Genomic DNA, 21,484 nt, shown 5'->3' on the forward strand with positions numbered 1-21,484 from the left:
TATAACCAACATGTGATGATTGCTAAGAAGAGCAGGATTTCATTGACAGTTGCATTGATATTGTCCACGAATGTAGTTTTGACAAATGAGTTTGAAGACATACCCAAACATAACTGGTTTTGTCATACAGAAGCACCATCTCCACCCTTTTGACACATGAGGGCATTTCTAATTATGTCATGCTCAACAATTATCAAGAAATTGTATAAGGACTTACTGGACTCAAACTGCAGGGCCTGAGTTTATCTGTTTTCACATAGTGCTCTTCAGAAAGCAGGGGTGGTAAGGCATTGGAATCTTTATGAAAATGGCTTCCTGTTTAGTAATCAAACCTAATGCAGGAAGCCTGCAAAATGACAGGATTCAAGATACTCTACTACGGCAGGAGATCTAAGATTAGAAATCTAATAGGTAAGTACATAAAGATAAAATGAGCTTTAAGCAGTTTCTGTCCCTGTTCTGCCCAGCTATTGAAGGATAAACTCAGAAGTATTTATTTAGTCTCTTTCCGCTAATACTGGGGATATAGGTCCAAAGAGCTTTACCACTGTTGTATTTAGTGACAAATACAACAAAGAACCTAGGAAAAGAACAAGAAAGAGGACAGGGTTTAACTGTGTTTTTAATTTGTTAAATATTTATCAAATATCAAAATTTAAATATTATAAAGATATAAGATATTTTGGTATAACACTAAATAGGTGATAATTTATAAGACTTGCTTACATTGAGACTGATAACAGCTCATTTTGGTACTCGAATGGAATGAATTCAGAACACCTTCATAGATATTCTATGAGATCTATGTGAGATGACTGGTAGAAACACTGGTCACTGGGAGAGGAGTCAGGTGATCAAAACTGGGAAGGTTGGCAGAGGTTGAAAATCATGTTCCTTTTAGAGGACTTGGGAGACTCAGCTTTAATTCAAAAATCAGTTCAAAAGGAGAAAATGCAAATCCACAAAGCTGAGGCAGGGGGTTATTTTAACTGTGAAAGTGCATGCTTGTTGGGATGTAGCTAGTGGACTAGAGAGTAAGTGAAGGTAGAGATACTGGAAGGCTCTAGAGATTGATTGCATAAGAAAAGTATTAGAAGAACAACAAGGCTTCTGGGAAATGCAATCATTCTGCCAGCTACAAAAACAACAAACACATTCTCATCAAGAAAGAACACACATTACTGAGTAGGTATTGAAAGGTATGCACTTGTAAGGTAGCTCAAAACCGCTGAAAAGTTAGGGAAAAGTAGGTGAAAATAATAAAATTAAAATTGATAAAGTGTTTCCCCTTTGGGATAGTCTCTCTTAAATCTCCATGAGGATATTTGGATCCAAGACAATCATTTATACATATGTTGAGTTGATTTGCTAAGTAACAAATCTTACCATCTCTATACTGGTGTTATCATTATACTGTAAATCTAGAGACTGGGTTCAATCCTTAGAGAGATTTACCTCTGTTCCAAAAGTTAGAGAAAAGACTCAGATACACTATGTCTCCAAGGAAACACTTGTTTTACAAAATTGAGGAAGGAGAGAGTGGTGTGTATAAAAGGAAAAAGTCATTTCCGAGTTCAGAGTGGTGGATGACATCACTTGCTAAGGTGGGCAGAGTTGAGAAGTCAGGTTTGAAGTTGCTGTTGCACAGAGCCTTGGAGATGGATTTACACTAGAAAATTCATCTGTTGTGTAGAAATCGATTGTCTCATTAGGGTTTTAATGCTATGAAGAGATGCCATGACAACTTTTCTAACAGAAAATATTTAATTGAGGCTGGCTTACAGTTTCAGAGGTTTAGTCCATTATGGTCATGGTGGCTAACACAGCAGATTGCAGGCCAGGCAGGAATGGTGCTGGAGAAGGAGCTGAGAGGTCTACATTTTGATCCCAAGGCAGGCAGCAGGAGACTGTGTGTCATGCCCGACATAGCTAGAGCACAGGAGACCTCAAAGCCTATTACTCAGTAACACACTTCCTTCAACAAGGCCACACCTACTCTGAACAAAGCCACGCTCCATAATAGTGCCAATAACTCCCTATGGCCCAATCATTTAAACACAGAGTCTTTGGGGGCCATTCCTATGTAGGCTGATGATAGGGCTTTGTGGCCCTCAACTGGATGTTGGTAGCTGGATAGGCTGGTATGTAGGGACACAGAAAGTGAGAGGAGAAAGGGGGTCATTTCTTCTGCTGTGTAATCATAGATTTAACACAAGTAAATCATTCTTAAGTGGTTGATCCAGGAGGCATAGTCCTAGCAGTGGCTATTATTTTTATCTTTTAGTGCTTTTCCTGAACACTGTGGTAGAACATTTAGGTTGCCAACACTTGTAATCCAGATCTGTGCCTTCTGCAGTAGTGTGTGTGCTTAGGGGTTCCTCCCCTTGGCCTATGCTACTCACAGAGTTGTACCTTCTCTGAGTCTCTTGGGTGTGCTGACTGTTCTCCTGCTCCTGCGCCTCCCTTGAGACCTGGAATCCTCTTGTTCCTTCTGTCTTGCTGCCCTCCTTTGAACTTTTGCTTATTTGGAAATATTTTCATTTGTTTCCACACATAACTTGTAGATGTTTATCCCCCCCGGCACAGTTAGGTATCCGTTTACTGGCTTATTTATTTGATCTGGAATGTGTTGGATTTGCAACCATAGCACAGATGCTTTTCTCTCCCAGGAGAGTGGGGGATGCACAGAGAATGGTTTTGTGTGGCTCGGAAGTGACGGTGAAGAGGGAAGTGTCTTATTGGGAAGAAATACCGAGTTGGAGCTCCAAGTGTGTGTCTAGAGTAGACTCACTTCATGACTATCTTAGTTGCTGCAACAAATTGAAAAAGGACATATAGGTGGGAAAAATTCTCATTTGCAAAATGTTTTTGATCTAGTTTAAAATTAGGACTGTCTGCCATCTACTGTATTACATAGATCAGTTTGTGTATCTTTTGTCCTGGAGCCACCTGCTTAAATCAGCCTCCTGTTCTGGTAAATCTAAAAGGATTCAAAGAAGCAGGGGGTTGGCTTCCTATGAAGAAATGCTTTTGCTGACCGGGTCTGACAAATAGAAAAGTAGGAAGAGGTAGCCTTCAGGAATCCCTTTCCATTTTATGAAGACTAGTGTTGGGGAACTGAAGTATAAATACAATCAAGAGAAAGCAATGGTGACCTGGACAGAGACTTTACCAACTGATGGTGTGAAATATTTGGTGGTCTCACAGTTTTAATGGGTTTGTCTTAGACAGTTCTCCCATGAAAGTGTTGGTTAATAATTTACCCTTCCTGAGAGGCAGAGACCGCAATCATAGGTTGAGAGCAGGAACTCTGAGGCCTGTCATCTGCTGGAGTTCATCTTGCTGGCTAGAGCCATGAACCCTGTTGGTTGCCACAGGGTACCAAGCCTCTGAACATTGACAAAGAAAAGCTTCAGAGAGCTCAATAATGCAGAGATGTTTGGAGTGATTTACCTGAAGCGGTATCTAAAGTAATGTGTTACTACTGTAGCTACCCATCTGCTCTGCATCAAAAAGAATGTAACTCTACGTCTTTTGAAAAAGTTTATTTTGAAGTAGGGTGGAGCTGCGTATGGAGGGAAGAGAGTGTGGCAGGCTGATAAATTATTGCTACAGAATATTTATGAAACTTCGGGAGAAAGGACAAACAGCGCTTGTTGATTGATACCTGGAATATGTTTTTATTGTCTAACAAAATATTGGATGCAGCTGTACCTGTAAGACTTACCTGCTGTGCGTGTGATCGTCAGTGGGAGCCGCCGGAGCGTGTTACCCCTTGCCATACACTGTTTTGATAGGATAGTAAGCTCAGCTCTGCTGTAGGCTTCAGTACAATTTATGTGAATTGTATTTCCCTGTTTAGTCATTGAATCATATTGTGATATGGGCATGGTAAGTTTTGTAATTTGCTTTCCTGTGTGAAGAGTACTTTTCTTCTACTGAAGGTTCATTGCTGCATACTTTTTTTTTTTATGTTAGGCATTATGTCATTACAAAGATTTACAGTTATTTAATAATGATTTATTGTAGTTATTTATTCTGCCAGCTGTGTCACTCTTTCGGTAGAATTTGTAAATCAAATTTATATAGAAATTTACCAGGACATGCATTTCAGGATTTAAAAAAATATACTTTAAAATCTTTTTGATTTTAATCACATTGTTAATGTTCAGCCTCTGCCATGTCTCTCCCACAACCACTGCAAAGAGGACCCTGTTAAGTCTGTTAAAATAGTTTCTGGCTTATCCTCTTTTCTTTCAGACTATTAGTGTCATGTTGTATTTGACCTGGGATGTTCACACGACATTAAGGAACGTGGAAACATCTTGACATAAGGCTCTCTGCAGTATCATAAGTTTTAATCACTACTAAAGTGCTCATCCAGGATCTAACTGAGAGCATATTTAGGAGGTTGTGGAATCCCCTTCCTTTGCTCAGAGCTCACTGGCTGTAGCCATGAAGGCTGCATTGTGTTTTGGTTCATTGGGCAACTCACACTTTTTCTGTTACTTTGTTATATACAAACGCCAAGTTGTGTTTTATTTTTTTTTCTTTTTAAGGCTGTGTTTACTTAACACCATGTCTTTTGTTGTTGTCAGCACAGAATCAGAATCTAAATACAGTCTAAATACTTGATTTCCAAGAGTGCATGAGAATTTTAGTTCTAAGATTAAAACACTAAGTTTTATGTACAACCTCACGAAACCTCTTTTGATTAATTGGCTGGCCCGAAAACACACTGATGGCATTGTTCAAATGTTTTGATATGGTAATGACTCTCTTAATGTTCCTTAAAGTTTCAGTCACCAATTAATTATACTTAAAGATGGAGGTTTTGGTTCAAGAGGGAAGTGAAAACATTAAAAGTATTCCAGACTCAACATTTATTCTACTGGTGTATATTTCTTTATCATGCTGGGCACTAGTAAATCAGAATGAATTCAAGAAAGAAACAAAGGCATCCCAAACAGCTTCCCACCTGAAGGTAACCCTTTGTCACACAGCTTCATTTGGACTACAGGTAGCAGGGGAACTATGACTTCTAAATTCGTTTCTTTTTTTGTTTGTTTGTTTTCATATAATTTTTATTGGATATTTTATTTATTTACATTTCAATCTTCCCAATTCCCTCCCCCCAGCTAGAAAATCCAGAAAATCTCACCCGCTCCTGATTGTTTGAGTGTATGCCACACACACACACACACACACACACACACACACACACACACTTCTGTCTCCCTGCCCTCAAATTCCCCTACACTGGGGCATCGAGCCTTCATAGAACCAAGGCCTCTTCTTCCATTGATGCCTCACAAAGGCCATCCTCTGCTACATATGTGACTGGAGCCTTGGGTCCCTCCATGTATACTCTTTGGTTGGTGGTTTAGACCCTGGGAGCTCTGGTTGGTTGATATTGTTGTTCTTTCTATGGAGTTGCAAACCTCTTCAACTGCTTCAGTCCTTTCTCTAGCTCCTCCATTGGGGACCCCGTGCTCAGTCCAATGGTTGCCTGCAAGCATCCGCCTCTATTTCTCAGGCTCTGACAGAGCCTCTCAGGAGAAAACTATATCAGGCTCCTGTCAGCATATACTTCTTGGCATCCACAATAGTGACTGTATATGGGATGAATCCCCAGGTGGGGCAGTTTCTGGATGACCTTTCCTTCAGTCTTTGCTCCATACCTTTTCTCAGTATTTTCTGAGTATTTTGTTCCCCCTTCTAAAAAGGATCAAAGAACCCACACTTTGGTCTTCCTTCTTCTTGAGCTTCATGTGGTCTGTGAATTGTTTCCTGGGTGTTCCAAGCTTTTGGGTTAATATCCACATATCAGTGAGTACATACCATGTGTGTTCTTTTGTGATTGGGTTACCTCACTCAAGATGATATTTTCTAGTTTCATCCATTTGCCTAAGAATTTCATGAAGTCATTGTTTTTAATAGCTGAGTAGTATTCCATTGTGTAAATATACCACATTTTCTGTATCCATTCTCCTGTTGAAGGACATCTGGGTTCTTTCCAGCTTCTGGCTATAATAAATAAGACTGCTATGAACATAGTGGAGCATATGTCCTTGTCATATTCATTTCTTTTTTAAGGCATAATTTTTAAAAGTGTTCTTAAAAACATTGCACGGCAGTTGATTTTTGCCTTCAGATGGGAATTCTGTATGTTAAGTAGAATCTTTACACTATCATATTAAAAGGAGAATAACGTTAGACAGCTTAGTGGTAGAGGGCTGATCATGCATGTTCGAGGTACAATCCATATCCACCCACACTGGCAAACATTTTTAATAATAATTGAAAATATGTACAAAACAATTTGCTTAGGAAAATATACCATGAAGGAGCTTATATACCAGAAAAACATTTACATCATTTTATGAGTTGTGACTAAGAGTAATTGATGAATCCATAGTATAAGGGATAAAGAAGTGTTATGAGAGGGAACAGAGGCTGCACTTCTTTGGGCATATAGAGAGGGTATGTATGTATGTATGTATGTTTGTATGTATGTATTCTGAGCAAGCACTTTCTTCTGAGATATATCCCCAGCCAGAAGAGAGGCTCTTCTTGAAGGTTTTAATTCGTGGTTTCTTAGAGGTAGCACTTGCTTTCCTTAAAAGCATTTAGAATGTCATGTTGAAGAGATCATGGAGGAAGATGGAGGACTTTCTTTTACATTGTCTCAGCCAGCATCAAGTGTTCATGGTACCCTAGGCAGTTTACCTACAGTTGGTTAAATATTTAGGAAAGGACATTTAGAAGCACGTCTTCATGAATCTGGCCTTAGCTTGGACTTTGTCAGTTCTTTATTTTATTTTCCTTTTGTTTTGATCTGAAAACCTTTAAAATATGATTCTAACTAGAAACTTTAAAAGAAACGACAAAATTCAGTAATGAAGACGCCTCATCTTACAAGTGAGTCTTTACTGGCTAATGATGAATGCTCTGACAGGCTGAGGAGCTGAGGGAACAAAGAAAACAAGGCAAAGTGCTCAGTCAGCAAAGGCTTCCAGTGCTGTTGAGGGAGCAGCCTGGATAAGCACACCCTGGGCTTAGCCCCTCTCCTCATCTAGTGTTCATTCCTTCATCCAAATTTCTTAAATACCTTTGAATACTGGGCAGTTTGCCAAATGTGGTAAGGCTATAGAAGTTAAACACTTGAATTTGCTTTTAAGCCCAGACGAGTAGGAGGTTTAATTGTTTGTTAACAAAACTCTGAAATGGGCAGGGAACAGTTATATGAGAACAGTTACAAAGGTCTGATTCACACACACTGAGTTTGGGGCCTGAGAGGAAGGCTCTTGAGTGTGGAAAATCACAAAGATTTAAGTGCTTGTGCGAGAGAGCATATACACTGGCCTCCTGGTTTAGTAGTTTACTGTGAGTTCTGGAAAGAGGCTCCTTCCTAAACAGCATGGACAGGTGATCCCCTATAGAGATGTAAACACTGGGCGTAGTGTCTCTGTAGTTTATAGCAAAGCCATAGGTGCTGTTGTTTTGGGGTGAGCTTCCAGTTGGGATTATAAGGTAGAAAATGTCTATAAACATAGTGCCAACGCTCTGCTATATTTAATTTGCGAAATTATTTTGAGGTAGAAAAAAATTGGGCCACAAATACAAATACTGATACTTAAAATTTTCTGTAAACAAGTTTTTGAGTTATCCTACATGATCTTTTTAAAATGGAAGTACTTGTAAATTGCTAATTTATTTCATCTAATTGCAGGTGGAGGGGCCTCAGGTGCTACCATGTTATGGGCTTTCCCTTTTCTGTTTAAATATACTGTATTTCCAAGTGTTTATATACTTGTAGCATACAGAAAAACAGCAAGCTCTTTTGTTCTTGTACCTTGTATTCTGCGGGAATGTGGACATACAACCCTCACCCCAACCCCTGCCAACCGAATACTTACTGTTTCGATCTCTCTCTCTCTCTCTCTCTTCTTATATTCACTGCCCATTGTTCCTAGAAAACCACAAAGCTTGCATTGACTGGTTGAAGAGCATGGTTCTCCAGTCTCAAGGCCTGTGCAGTTGACCTATATAATCTCACCTCTTATTAATTCATTGCATCTGTCTGTCCAAGGTGCAGTGCTCCTGTGTACTTCCTCATGATGCCTTCCTGTTTAGAGTGCTGTCACAAGTCCTCTCAGGACCAAATTATTTCTGCTGCATTCATACTGCAGCTAGCAACACTTGCACTGATTTGGGGACTTTAAGAGAGCAAGTATTTATACCTTCTCTTTCCACTTAGGGTTTGTACATGCCTGCCTGACTAACCCGGAAGTCAGGAAGTGAGGGGACTTTGTTTAAAATGGTATAACTCTGAAGACATGGGCACTGTTTCCAGCCTCCTCCAGAGAAGAAACGAAGTTGCTTAGCTTATTTGGACCTATAAACCCTGTAACTCTGTTTGGTCATCTGTGTGTCCAGGCCACAGTATTGGGCTCTTCTCTCCTTTGTACTCTCTTTTTATTTTATACTTTAGACAGTAATGCCACAGACAGTGAGGATTTTCTGCACCTTTTGTGATTTTCTTGGAGATCCAAGAAATTTGCTTGGAGATGATTTTAAAAAGATCATGTAGGATAACTTTCTTGGAGATCCAAGAAATTTGCTTGGAGATGATTTTAAAAAGATCATGTAGGATAACTCAAAAACTTGTTTACAGAAAATTTTAAGTATCAGTATTTGTATTTGTGGCCTAATTTTTTTCTACCTCAAAATAATTTCGCAAATTAAATACAGCAGAGCGTTGGCACTATGTTTATAGACATTTTTCTCTTTCTTTTTAACAGCTACATAATATTCCATAGAAATATCATAATAAATTAAAACAAATTCTAAAAGCACGAAAATGTACATGTTAGTTGTACAATATGTAATTATTGTACATAAAATGATAAGCTGACTACAAAAAGGATAAACTTGGTAGATTATTGAAATTTTAAAAATGGTGTATTCGCAGATTTCTTTTGGTTTAAACTCTTCTGGGAAATAATTTCCCCAAGCCCTAAAGAGATTCATGTTAAGTGGTGTTCAGATTGAAAAACAATTGACAAATACTTTTACTTCTTAAGGAATCAAGATAGTATTTGACAATTTTCAAGGAAATGGTAAAAATGAAACAACACAGCCAGTTGAGGTGAGTACATGCTTTGAAAGTAGACCCACTCAGTCTTAAATTTTCACCTCAACAAGATTTGGCCAAGTGATTTCATCCTGCTAGTTTCCTCATTGATAAGGGAGACACATTGATATTAGTACCTACCTCATTAGTACCTACCTCATGGGGCTTATGGAAAACAAAATGAAATGTATTTGATACAAATGGGAATCATACACATACACACACACACACACACACACAAATACATATGAGGTATCTCTTGTTCTCTCTGTCAACATGATCAGACTTTGGCTACAAATAGTATCTCAAATACTGTACTTCTTAGTAAACTTGCTTGGACTGCATCATAGGCTTATAGAAGAGCTCCTGGTCCTAACTATAGCCTTTGTCATCGTTGTTCTCATCTTCTTTATTTGTTATCCCTGGTCTTTCACTCAACACCTTGTCATTAAGGACCCCTGTTCCTGCTCGCTCAGGTCAAGTGGATGGATACTAATCTACTCTAATACACACACACACACACACACACACACACACACACTGATATAGATTATATACATATATATAATAGAGAAATTAGAATATATATAGGACTTAGAATCTACATTATTAAGCAAGGTCACATGGCCTCAAAAACAAATGAATCACATCTTTTCTCTCATGCAGAATCAAGTCACTAACGTATGTGTAGATGTTGACAAATGTACTTGTGGATACCCTGTAACATGAAGAAAAGCTAAGCACAAGGGAATGATGTGGTGATTGATTTCAGGTCATTGATGAGTTAAGGGAACAGAGTAGTTTTTTCTGATTGAAATGTTGTCATAGAGTTTGGGCTTTTTTTTATTAGATGAATACATAAAATATATTCAATACTTAAAGAGTAAAATTTAATATGAAAAATCCTAGATTCTACTTTGAGTTGCAGTTCTAACAGAACATAAGTTCATTACCTTACATAGGCTTTGGGTCTGGTATGTCGTGTTTTTATTTATTTGCATTTTTATAATAAGGCTTATGAAAAGAAAAATGGAATGTATGTAGGGGAATTTTGATCCTTTTCACAGTATCTGGCATACAGCAGGTAAACACTGAATGCAATAAATGTCTATAATGATTAAGGTAAGAATTCTAGTTGCTGGATTTTTGACCAATTCCATCTTTATGTAACTTGTCACTATGCCTTATAGAGTGAGTGATCTTAGCCAATGGACATATTTGCTTTCTTCCTTAACTCTTAGGATATGGCTTGGCTTTTCAATCTCTGGAAAGCAGGGCATGGAAACACTGTTTTTTCTATGTACCGTATATAGAATGCCCAGTGCTGGAGTTAGCCACGAGTCAGAGTATCTACCAGGGCTTGTGCTTGGAAAAGTTCATTGTCTGGCTCATGGGGCTATATGCAAAGAGCTAGAATCTGTCCAACTGTTGATGACTTCCAATCTTACCTATTTTAAGTTCTCAGTTTAAATACAATTTGCCTGGGAAGTTTCTTGAAAGTTTTATATTTGGTTTTGTCAGGTCAGTAGGAGAAACTCTGGTATACCATGAGTTTTCAATATATGGCCACTGCTTTAAACTCTGCTGTCAAAGCAATATGGTAGACCCAAGCCTAGAAAATGGTCCTGGTTCTGTTACCAACTCATTTTGTGTTCAGCCTCAGTTTCCTTGGTTGTAAAGCAATCATATTAAATTAGTCACCCCCAACCTCCCCGCGGGATGCCTCAAATTACAAAGGCTAAGACACCCAGGCTCTGCACTGCTCTTCCCCCATGTTCAGAATTCACATCTTCATTTTTCAGAGAAAAGATTTCCATTGATTGAAAGAAAATGCAATGGAAAACATGTGGAGCTGTGCATGGTGGTGCACACCTTTAATCCCAGCACTCAGGAGGCAGAGGAAGGTGGATCTCAGTGAGTTCAAGGCCAGCCTTGTTTAAATACCATTTTCCTTTGTGTGTGGGAATGAACTCTCCATATGTAGTACTTGAAAGGCTCAAGTAGCCAGGCAAACAACAAAATGAGGAAAACAGGTGATGGTTGAAGAGACTGGTGGGGGAGGGATGCCTGCTAAAAAGACAGGAGCTTCTGTTCCACCCCAGTTTAGAGTTTTTGAAAAGGAATATTTATGCTATGCCTTTAGTTTCCCAACACTTACCTTTTGTCTCTGTCTAACTCACCCTTTATATGTGAACTTTATATGTTGGCCATTAATTAAAACACAGGCCAAACAAAAATGCCCAAAGCCATCTAGTTTGAAATCTATACACACACACACACACACACACACACACACACACATACTGTGCATATGTGTGTGTGTGTGTGTGTGTGTGTGTGAGAGAGAGAGAGAGAGAGAGAGAGAGAGAGAGAGAGAGAGAGAGAGAGAGAGATTCATATTTGTTGAGTATCTATGTCTAGAAACTAGGTAAACCTTTTGTACTAACCAAAGTATTTGGTTTTCACAATGATTCTATGAATTACTTCTACTACTACCATTTGGAGGTAGAAAATTTGGGTTAAGTGATTTGGTCAGTAAGTAAAAGCTTCTACAGATAGTCAATCCTATGTTTAAAAAACGTCTCCTTGCTGGAGTTCTAACCACATACACAGTTGACTGCTGGGCATGCAATGTGAATAAATGGCACATGGGCTGCTGTATGGCAGAAGCTGCTGAGTCATATGGAGATAGCTGTATGATACCAGTTCAGTGCATACATGTGCGTGATAGGATAAAATACTGAGTACTGTGTACTTTATGATTTTTTAATAAAGCTCAGTTAGATCATTGTCATTTTTTAAAAAGAAATTTTAGTCTTTCTCTTTGCTGCAAGCAAACCAGACTCACTGAGCTTTGGATCTAGTACCATCTGTGTCCAAGGGCAAATACCCCTTCTCCTTGCCATCTATAAGCCCCACTCATGGAAAGGCTCCATGTCTTGAGTGATGATCACTTCCTCTGGGCTAGAGTATGAAGAGGAAAGTAAATCTAGGGGGGGCTAGAAAAGGGAAATCATTTGAAATGTAAATAAATTATATCGAATAAAAAAAATAAAGAAAAAAAAAAAGAAAGTAAATCTAGCAGGAGTGGTAAATCCCCACATACATCGATAAGTACTTGAGGTCAGAGACTGCATCTTTTATAGTTTGTCTACATACCAAAGTCATTAATATGAAGAGTCATCTTAGCAGTAGTGGTTGTAGTAGCGAAAATAATACAAAGAAGTTAGTCTCAGTCTGTGCTTTGCTATCCGCTTTCATGATGCCTAGGACTCAGGGATGTCTTTTGAGAAAGTAATGTGAAATCATCCCTCTCATGCTCCTCCTTTATTTCTGCTTTTTTCACCTAACCCTCATAAAATGTGTTTCAACCTTCACAACTCTTGCCTATAGGAATAAAACTATAAGATATTAGGAAGAAAAATAAAAATACTGTGGGGGAAAAAACCCTGTATGTTTATCTGTTTAGGTTGTTTCCCAGGGGCTTTTTAGGATACTTCACTATAACTTTTGTTTTTCCTTCTCTGAAAAAAAAATATTTTCACTGTATATATTCATTGTGCATATACGCACATTTTATACATGTATCTGCTATTCATTGAGCCTGTCCTCCACTGCACTCCCCCCTCACTTTCCCCTTTCTAGCTTATCCACTTGATGTGGGGTGGGAGAAGGAAAGAGCCAGTGACCCCGACAGTATTCTTCTTGACAGTCCATACCCATCACGTGAGTGGAAAGTACCAAAAAACCCATTTTCAGAACTGTATCTCGAGTCTCTGGCTCCTGAAGAAAACCAGTGTGGTTCTGATGTGGGACGGGAAGAGTGGTTTGCATTGGCACCGGCCCTGCGGGTGCTTTGGGGCTGGAGCACACACAGCTGTGGGTTACAGATGCTTGCTCTTCACTATTAATGTGGCCAGCATGTGAAACCATGGCACCGCAATACTACACAGAGGTCCACGCCTCTGATAGTTTGAGAAATAACTCCCAGCTGAAGGAATTTTTTCTTTGAAGGGCTGGAATACATTCCAGAACAGAAGGTCCTCTTCCAGAAATGGTAGAATTAACCACTGATTAATTCTAGTCTAGTGATGTTGGACTGGGCATTGGGGACTGCATCACATGTATCTAAGGGCTTGGCAGCTTTAACCAAAAATACAAGGGGAGAAAAAAAGAAATGAAAAAATAAATTAAAGTTCCTTTAAATCTTTGGTTAATAACTTCTGCATTCCTTACTGCGTGCATATCACAGACCTTGTTGTATACACTCTCAAGGCATTGCATAGTTTCTTTGAAATCACAACTGCAAAGCATTAGTAGGAGCTGTCATCTGAGTTGAGGTATGATAGACATGTTTCTACCAATTATTATTTCCCTGAGGATGGGGGAATCAGAGGCCTGTATATACAAACAGAAGAAATGTGTATGGTGTTGGGTATCGCTTAAAGTTCAGTAACAAAAATTATCTTCTAGACAGGAATTTCTCCTCTCTCTCTCTCTCTCTCTCTCTCTCTCTCTCTCTCTCTCTCTCTCTCTCAACGTATGTGCTCCCTTCTAATGGTATACTTGAGAGAGGGTCTTCCATCTGCCATTGTTAGTGAGAATGTTTTCTCATCCAGGTTACAATTTCCATTGAAATAGTTGCATACAAGTATTCAGAAGTTAGTTTATTGACTCTTATTGCACTTCGGGGTATCTAATAAATAATTTATTAGCTTGATGGATATGTGGCTACCTAACTATGGAGCATGAAATATGCACTGTTTCTCTAATACACTGTAGGGAGACCTGTTTATAAAGTATTTAGTATTGGTTTTATAATGCACTGTTGACAACAGGAGACCACGAAGTTCAAAGATCAATCTCATTTTGACCCACAGTATTAATGCTACTTTATAAAGCTATATGACAGGTCACTTAGACAGCGGTCCTTACAGAAAGGACTCTGTTAGGAAGGCTGGTTGTAGTGGCTGCCAGCACAGCAGATAAATGTCTTTGTCCATGTCCCTGAGATATTTGTTCAGTGGCTGTTGATACTGGCCATGTGATGGAACTCATCTTTTCCCTGGTCTCTAGAGGGATTCTGGACTAAAAGTGCTGAGGTCTCCTAATGCAATCCTCACTAATTGGGTAGAGAGTTGATGTGACTTTGGATCACATGGGCCTGGAGGTAGGAGTCAACAGTAAGGGATGGGGGGCTTACCACCTCAGCTTTGTCTCATGTCTGCTAATGAAGCAATATTCTTAGACATCTCCTCTCTCCTTAATTCAAATCATATATGTGATATAGTTCAAAATATTTCCAGTTTTTATTTGCTTTGGGGAATTTCTTTAGCCAGGAGTAAACTTGCAGCCATTTTTTTTTAAAAAAATGCTCTGTATATATTTAGAATTGGGTTTATGAATAAATAAAGATCAAATAATTTGGTCTAAAATGTATTCTTGGCATTTTAATTCTTTTACATGAACTCATCAGTGTGGGAATGTATGTGATCACTATAGTTCCCAAAGTTCTGTTTCTTTCCTGGGCTATATGTTCTGGAGCAAGGCATTACTGTCTGCATTCAGAACCCTTTATTGGTTTTCAGTATTTCAGATTTCAGTGTCAGTATTTCCAACTCCTAACTACACTGCCTTTAAAAAAAAATTCTTTAAATTTTAAAAGATAAATAAATCTTAGAGAGAGAGAGAAAAAACGAATGCACCTATGTACATACGTATGTATGTATGTATATATGTATGTATGCACCTGATTATCAAATCCCCTGGAGCTATAGTTACAGCAGGTGTGAGCCATCTCATGTAGGTACTGGGAACTAAACTTGGATCCCATGTAAAAAAAAAAATTGTACATGTTCTTAACTACTAAGCCCAATGCGTTGTCTTAAAGCCAACATTGTCTTGACTGGGAGGAGACTTCCTAAGTACTTTCAGGGGCAGCCCTCTCTGCAGTTGACCTGTCTTCTGATCACCACTCATGGATTCTGACCTTCATTGTGCCTTTTTAAGTAGACTGTTCCTTTTCTCTTCTCCAGTTGTTCTCTAGTTTGTGCTCTTAACTGGAGTTGTAATATCTGTGTTTCTTTTTAAAAACATTAAGTGTATTTATTATTGTTTTAAGTAAAATATAATTACATCATTTCTCTCCATTCCCTTTCCTTCCTCTAACAACTTCCATGGCCCACCCTTGCTCCTTCTCAAGTTTCTGGCCTCATCTTCTTTAATTGTTACAATATGGCAGGGCCTGAACAAGGACAATGAGGGGGGAAAAGTGGAAGAGGGAAATCCCGTGGGACCCCAACCTCAGATAAGAACTACAGGAAACTAAGGGATGCTGAGAGAGGTTGTCTTCCCTATGGAAGATGCCCTCTCATTGGTTATTCAATGCCAAGTGTCTGGTCCTCAAAGCATGTATATGCAAGCAACTGAGTAGACTGAGTAGGTCCTATTTACACACACACACACACACACACACACACACACACACACACATACACACATCAATTCCTGAATTTCTTTGTTTTTGTTGGGTTGAGACAGGGTTTCTCTGGGTAGCCATGGCTGTCTAGAACTCACTCTGTAGACCAGGCTAGCTTCAAATTCAGAGATCTACTTGCCTCTGCCTCCTGAGTGCTGGGGTTAAAGGGGTATTCATCACTGCCTGGCCTTAATGCCTGAATTTCTTACCAGGGAAAAATTTCTATATCATTCCTTTGTGTCTGAGGGATTTTTTTCCTCTCTTCAGAGAACCTTTTCATTTGTGTTCTTACCACATTCTCTCCTAGGACCCTTTATATCATTTTCCCTCTGGCTTAGATCTTCAATATCCTCTTAACTGTCTTGGTACGCTTCGCTCACTCTAGATTTTTCTTTTTAAACCTCCCATAGTGGAAAACAAGCTGTCTGTTCCTAGGGACACTTCTTTAAACCCTGCTAGCTTTTCAAGCCCCATTTCTTCTACTTTGTTTTCTTCCATTCATCCAAAGGTTATTTTACTGTTCCTGCCCAAATTACACATTCCTTTGCTCCTCAGACTGAGCTAAACTGTATTCTGCTTTCTCTAGAAAGTGCTGCCAGCCAGATCCCTAGTGTCACACTGGCTCTTGTGATCCACATGTTTAATCGTGTGTATGTGTCTGCATCTTGGGAGGGGGGCTTGTGTGTGCACATGCATGCAAGTGCCTACAGAGGCTGGAAGAGGACATTGGATCCCCTGGAGTTGGAATTAACAAGATTACAGGCAGATGTGAGCCACCCAACATGAAAACTAACTTGGGCTCTCCACAAGAGCAGCGTGCTCTTAACCAGTGAGCTATCTGTCCCATGTCCTTACACATGTCCTGTCTGTCATTCCTAGGGCTTTAATTTCATTCCCACGGTGTCTTTTGTGTTTTGCTTTTTTTTTCATCAGTCTTATCTGCTTATTTTACCTGTTTATTATAATAGTTACCTGATTGATCTCTTAGCTTCCTTTTAGTTATGTTTTAATGTGTTGTCATAGATGTACTTTCTTTAAAAATATTAATATTTGCCCTGTGTTGAGGTTGTCTTTTTGTAGAGTTGGTTGATGACTTTGTGGATAACAGAATAGCAACTGAGTGGACTGTGGGACTCTTACCCATAGTTCCATTACCCACGCATCTTCCCATTTATTACTGCTTTATCCATCATCCTCCCTGCGCCCTAGTGAAACTAGATCACTTCTCTAGAGGAATATTGGTGGTCTCTCAGGGCCTAGAACAAAGGCAGCCTTTGCTTAGATGCTTCTTTCACATATCAGTGGGAAGGCATCCTTCCCTAAATCATAAGGATCTACTGTGCTTGCCTTAACACTATCTCTATTTATGTTAGGTCGTTTTAGCACATGGCTTTTATTCTGTAGTAGATTATAAACCTGTGAGCAGGGATCATGTCTTATTTTGGTGTCCCCACAACTTCCTGTACTTGGTATGTGAAGCTTGATAAATAGTTCTTCAACAGTGAGTAAAAAGTTTTATAATGATTTTCTTGATGATTAGTAGAAGAAAATGGAGTAAGTTGGGGTATTGACTGGAGTGTGGCTCAGTGGTAGAACTTGTGTTTGGCAGCCCCGGTGTCAGATACCCACATGACTGTCCAGTTCCTCCTTAAAGAAAGAATCTTAAGTGCAATGCTGGTTTGGCTTCTTAGCACACAGGCTTGCACTCAAGAAGCCCTGAGTGGCTCCCCTGTCCTGTCACCCCTCAGTGAGCTATTCTGTTATTCCTCATTGTTGTTTTCTTATGGTTCATATATTTAACTGTTGGTTGCTATACACCTTAGTAATTAACTCTTTTTACAAGTGTTTGAGTGGTCAGAGGAGTATATTATATCTGTAGTTTTTAAGATAAAGTATCTTGATGCAACCAGGATTTCTGTAAAATACTGCCTGCAGACTATATAAAATTTCCTCTTCTAATCTCTCAACAGGCACATTTTGTGCCCTCCCCGCCTCCAAATTGCCTCAGTTACAAATCGGAAGGCAGGCTTGGTGACCAGGACTGGCAAGCACATTTTAAAGTCCCATGCTGTGGAGTTGATCCGTCTCAACTTGAGGTATGTTGTTCTTTCTTATTTAAGTCACTTAAATATGCTCACATTCTCTGACTGTCCTATTGAGGTTTGTTCCCACATAATTATTCTTTGTTCCACCCTCTTACTGTCTTTCACACTCATGTGCATGCTAGGAAATGAATGTGTTTACTTGCTTCTCAACAGTTTTTAACCTCTGAAGATACTGAATGAAATAGAATTTTGTGGCAATAATTCGAATGATTTTGATTGTGATAAAGTGTCTTCTTTTATTTCATCCCCTTTTTCCCCTTTTCATTTTTTACACATAGTTCTAGGGAAGAGTTATTCTAATTGTCACTATTTTTAAAATGGATGTGTTAGGGTAGTAATCTTTGAGAATTGAAATGTAACACATATGTAACACACAGACAGACACACACACACACAGACACACACATACACGTGCAGACTAATGAGTTTCCCTAAGATGATCATAACCAGGACATAAGCTGATGGACAGACAGTGCAGTTGTGTGTGAAAAGCTTCCTGCCTGCTTGCGTCCAGCCGAGGTCCTACACCAAAGGCCCCCACTCTCCTATTTAAGTTTTTTTAATTTGAAAAACAATCCAGAAATCATACAAATTTTCTTTGCATCAATGTTTTTCACTTAAATGTATGTTTGTGTGGGCATATGCATGATTTTTTGTGTAAGCATGTTTTTGTGTCTAAGTAGTTTGTAAGGGCTTGTGTATGTTTGTGTATGTATGCATGTATGTATATGTGTATATGTTCTTGTATATGTGTTTGTTAGTATGTGTGCATGTGTTTGTGCATGTATGTGTGCGTTTGTGTGTATTTATGTATGTATGTGTGTGTGTTTGTGAGTACTTGTATATGTGTTTGTATGTATGTATGTATGTGTGTGTTTGTGTGTGTTTGTGTGTATTGAGCCTTGTAACAGGGTTTTCTTGTGCAGAAGTGAATCTCAATCTTCCTTCTTGACAGTAATTTAAACTATTACTGTGACATTTTTACTAGAGCTGCCAGCATCTCAGGCTACAGTTTTTAGAAGGAAGTAAATAAAAGCATTAATATTATCTTTACAATCCCACAACTTTCGTGGTCATATGAAAGTAATTCCCCAGTGCACTTCCATGCCCCAGCCTGTTGGATTTTTGTCTTTTGCTTTTGCTTTTTATTTTTATCCTCATAGTCATTTAAGGAAAGATACCACTGATTCTTTCAGAAGATTTTTCTCACAGGACATCAACTGAAGCTTGTGATAGTAAGACAGCTTTTGTCACTGCTTGTACACACAAAAAAATTAAAGTCACTTTTTTACTTTTTAGATCAAAACAAAATAGGAAAATGCTTGATCTTTTGTAGGCATAAGATTTGTACTGACTGAAGATGCTTTTTTGAAATGTGAATCTTGATTCCAAGGGATTCTCATTTCCTTAGCATTTTGTAAGCTACCTGATCTACTGTACCTAACCACATCTGTCCATTTTCTGATCTTTTGCATCCATGGATTATAGCCTTTTAACATTTCTTGGAAGTGCATTCCGGCGCTCAGCCCTGACTAGGGTGTCAGACACAGCATCTCAGGCAAGTTAGACAAGTGTCAATTGGAGCATTTTCTCCTTTTCAGTAAAGCATTTAGGCAATATTTTCCTAAGGGGAATGTTAATGTCACTCTCTGAAGTAGCTCGAACCTTGTTTAAGGGGCTTGTGTTCCTTTTCTGGTCACATAAAGATATTTTTACTGCATAAGGTTTTCTCTGTCAGTATTGGTCACCATTTTCTTCTCTCAGTGCATAGCAGCTGTTATATATGTCTCGTGCACTGATGTGATTGGTGTTCCTGTGAGTTCACATCTGAGTATTTAGTATGTCTATAATGGTTTGGCAGAAAGCTGACTATAAATGAAGGTATGGGTACTCTTACTTAAAAATTGAACAATGGTCTTATTCCTCAGAATCTTTGGGCTGTTTTGGCTGAAGCTACTATATGTTGAAATGTCCAACTAGGTTGTCAAAGCCATCTGGCATTTATATATAGTTATATATGAATATTATAAATATGAAGGAACAAGTGAATTCTAACACAGACTCTTGGAGGAGAAGGATTGAGATGCCAATCAAAGATGATAACATGAATTTAGATTTTTCTTCTCCTTTTCATAAAGACCCTTTAAGCTAATTTTAAATTAGCTAATTCATGGACTCTAAACCTAAATTCTTACCATAAAGATTTTAATAGAAAGAGTAATAGACTGTGTAGTTTAGATCGTTTACATATGACACTTGGTTACATTTAGTTGTTGGCGTGCATGAATCATATATCTTTTTGAGGATAGGATCTCACTCCTATCTGCTTTGAAACTCACTATAGAGATCAAAGTGGCCTGGGATTCACAGAGATCTGCCTGCCTCTGCCTCCCAAGGGCTGGGATTAAAATCTGAACCACCATGTACCCCCATGTACCCCCTGCCATGTGTCATCCTTTTAACCTGAATTAAAGACTGCTACATACATGTCAGTCTGCTACTTACAGCTCAGTCACCGAATAAACTGAAACAAGAAAAACAATTGCTAAATAAGAAAAATTTTCCTGGTTCCTTAAAATTTAAACATGAGGACCCATGATTACCAGATGTTACTGTTTGGGAACATTGGCAATCGAGACACAGTTGTCCATCTCTTACAGAGATCGAAATGGAAAGAAAGAAATTGGAAATCAGTTGGCAAGCAAAGATTTAGGTGTAACTATTAGGTGAATCTTAATTGTAACAATGAGTATCTTTACATTAAGGAAGATAATTCATAGAGGCAGGCAGATCTCTGTGAGTTCGAGTTGAGGCCAGGCTGAGCTACATAGTAAGTTCCAGGACAGTCAGAGCTATGTGGAAAAAACCCTGTCTCAAAAACAAAACGATACAAAGCACAAACAAAAACACCTGTAACAACCAAACAAAACCGAAAAGATAATTCAGATCTTGATCTTTTATTTATCATTTTTTATTTTATGATCTTTTTTGGTTATTTTACTTATTTACATTTCAAATGAACAACATTATCAACCAAGCAGCTCTTGATCTTAAGAAGTATTTTTAAATGTCATTTCTTCTTTTCTCCACAGAGTGCACATAGATGTGCTTGTGTACTCATTATGTTTGGGTTTATATGTGTTAAGGTAAACAAATATTTTACTGTCCTCTCTTCAAATTGTATAAACATAGATAACTATACAATTATAAAGCAAACAAAAAAGTGGAAATTAAAATTTAAAATTGAAATTATTATTTAAAATTTAAAATTGAAATTATTATTAGCTTTACTTTTTCCTATTCTTTATATTGAACCAAATTTGTTCCTCCTAACTTTGTGTCTGAAAAGAAATGGCACAATAAAGTAGGGGTGTCAGGCTTCACAAGGGGAAAGGGTGGCAGGCTTCACTAGGGGAAAGGGTGGCTGTCAACCTTCTTCCTTAGGAGTATGGAAGTGAGGGAAATATCTGTTCAGAGGAGTTTTCCTTCATTAGTTCTTTCTCCTTTTTTTCCCACTTAACACATCTGTTAGCATTCCACACAGACCAACAGATGTTGCAAAGCAAGTCCTACACTTCGTTCTCAAGAAAAATGACATTTCCTCAGTTGCCTGCCCCACCTCTGTGACTGAGACCAGCCTGCTGCTCCTGCATAATTTGCATATATTAAGTTATGTGCCTTAATGCATTAGGAACCTGAGCTTCAGCATTCCTTTATATGTTAAGGTCGCATGTCATTAGTTTACAGGCTGCCTTAGAGTTCTGA

The 21,484-nt window shown here is 38.6% G+C and overlaps 1 protein-coding gene across 6 annotated transcripts in view; it reads left to right on the forward strand.

The window, feature by feature from the left end:
- Positions 1-21,484, forward strand: part of LOC127676260 (ubiquitin-conjugating enzyme E2 G1-like) — a 122,089-nt gene that overhangs the window by 45,926 nt on the left and 54,679 nt on the right. For 4 of the 6 annotated variants that reach the window (XR_007975810.1, XR_007975808.1, XM_052172145.1 and 1 more), the window contains one exon: positions 17,585-17,710. The exons of 1 other annotated variant lie outside the window; for it this stretch is intronic. Coding sequence is in view for 2 of the 5 variants with exons in the window: in XM_052172145.1 (XP_052028105.1) it covers positions 17,585-17,710 (126 nt within the window). In the remaining 3 variants the exon portion in view is untranslated. Of the gene's footprint in view, positions 1-10,943; positions 11,051-17,584; positions 17,711-21,484 lie in introns of those variants that run through there. One more of the 6 variants, XR_007975809.1, reaches the window with a different exon arrangement.

This window comes from Apodemus sylvaticus, unplaced genomic scaffold (assembly GCF_947179515.1).
Source record: "Apodemus sylvaticus unplaced genomic scaffold, mApoSyl1.1 scaffold_290, whole genome shotgun sequence".
In the NCBI taxonomy this organism is placed as follows: Eukaryota; Metazoa; Chordata; class Mammalia; order Rodentia; family Muridae; genus Apodemus; species Apodemus sylvaticus.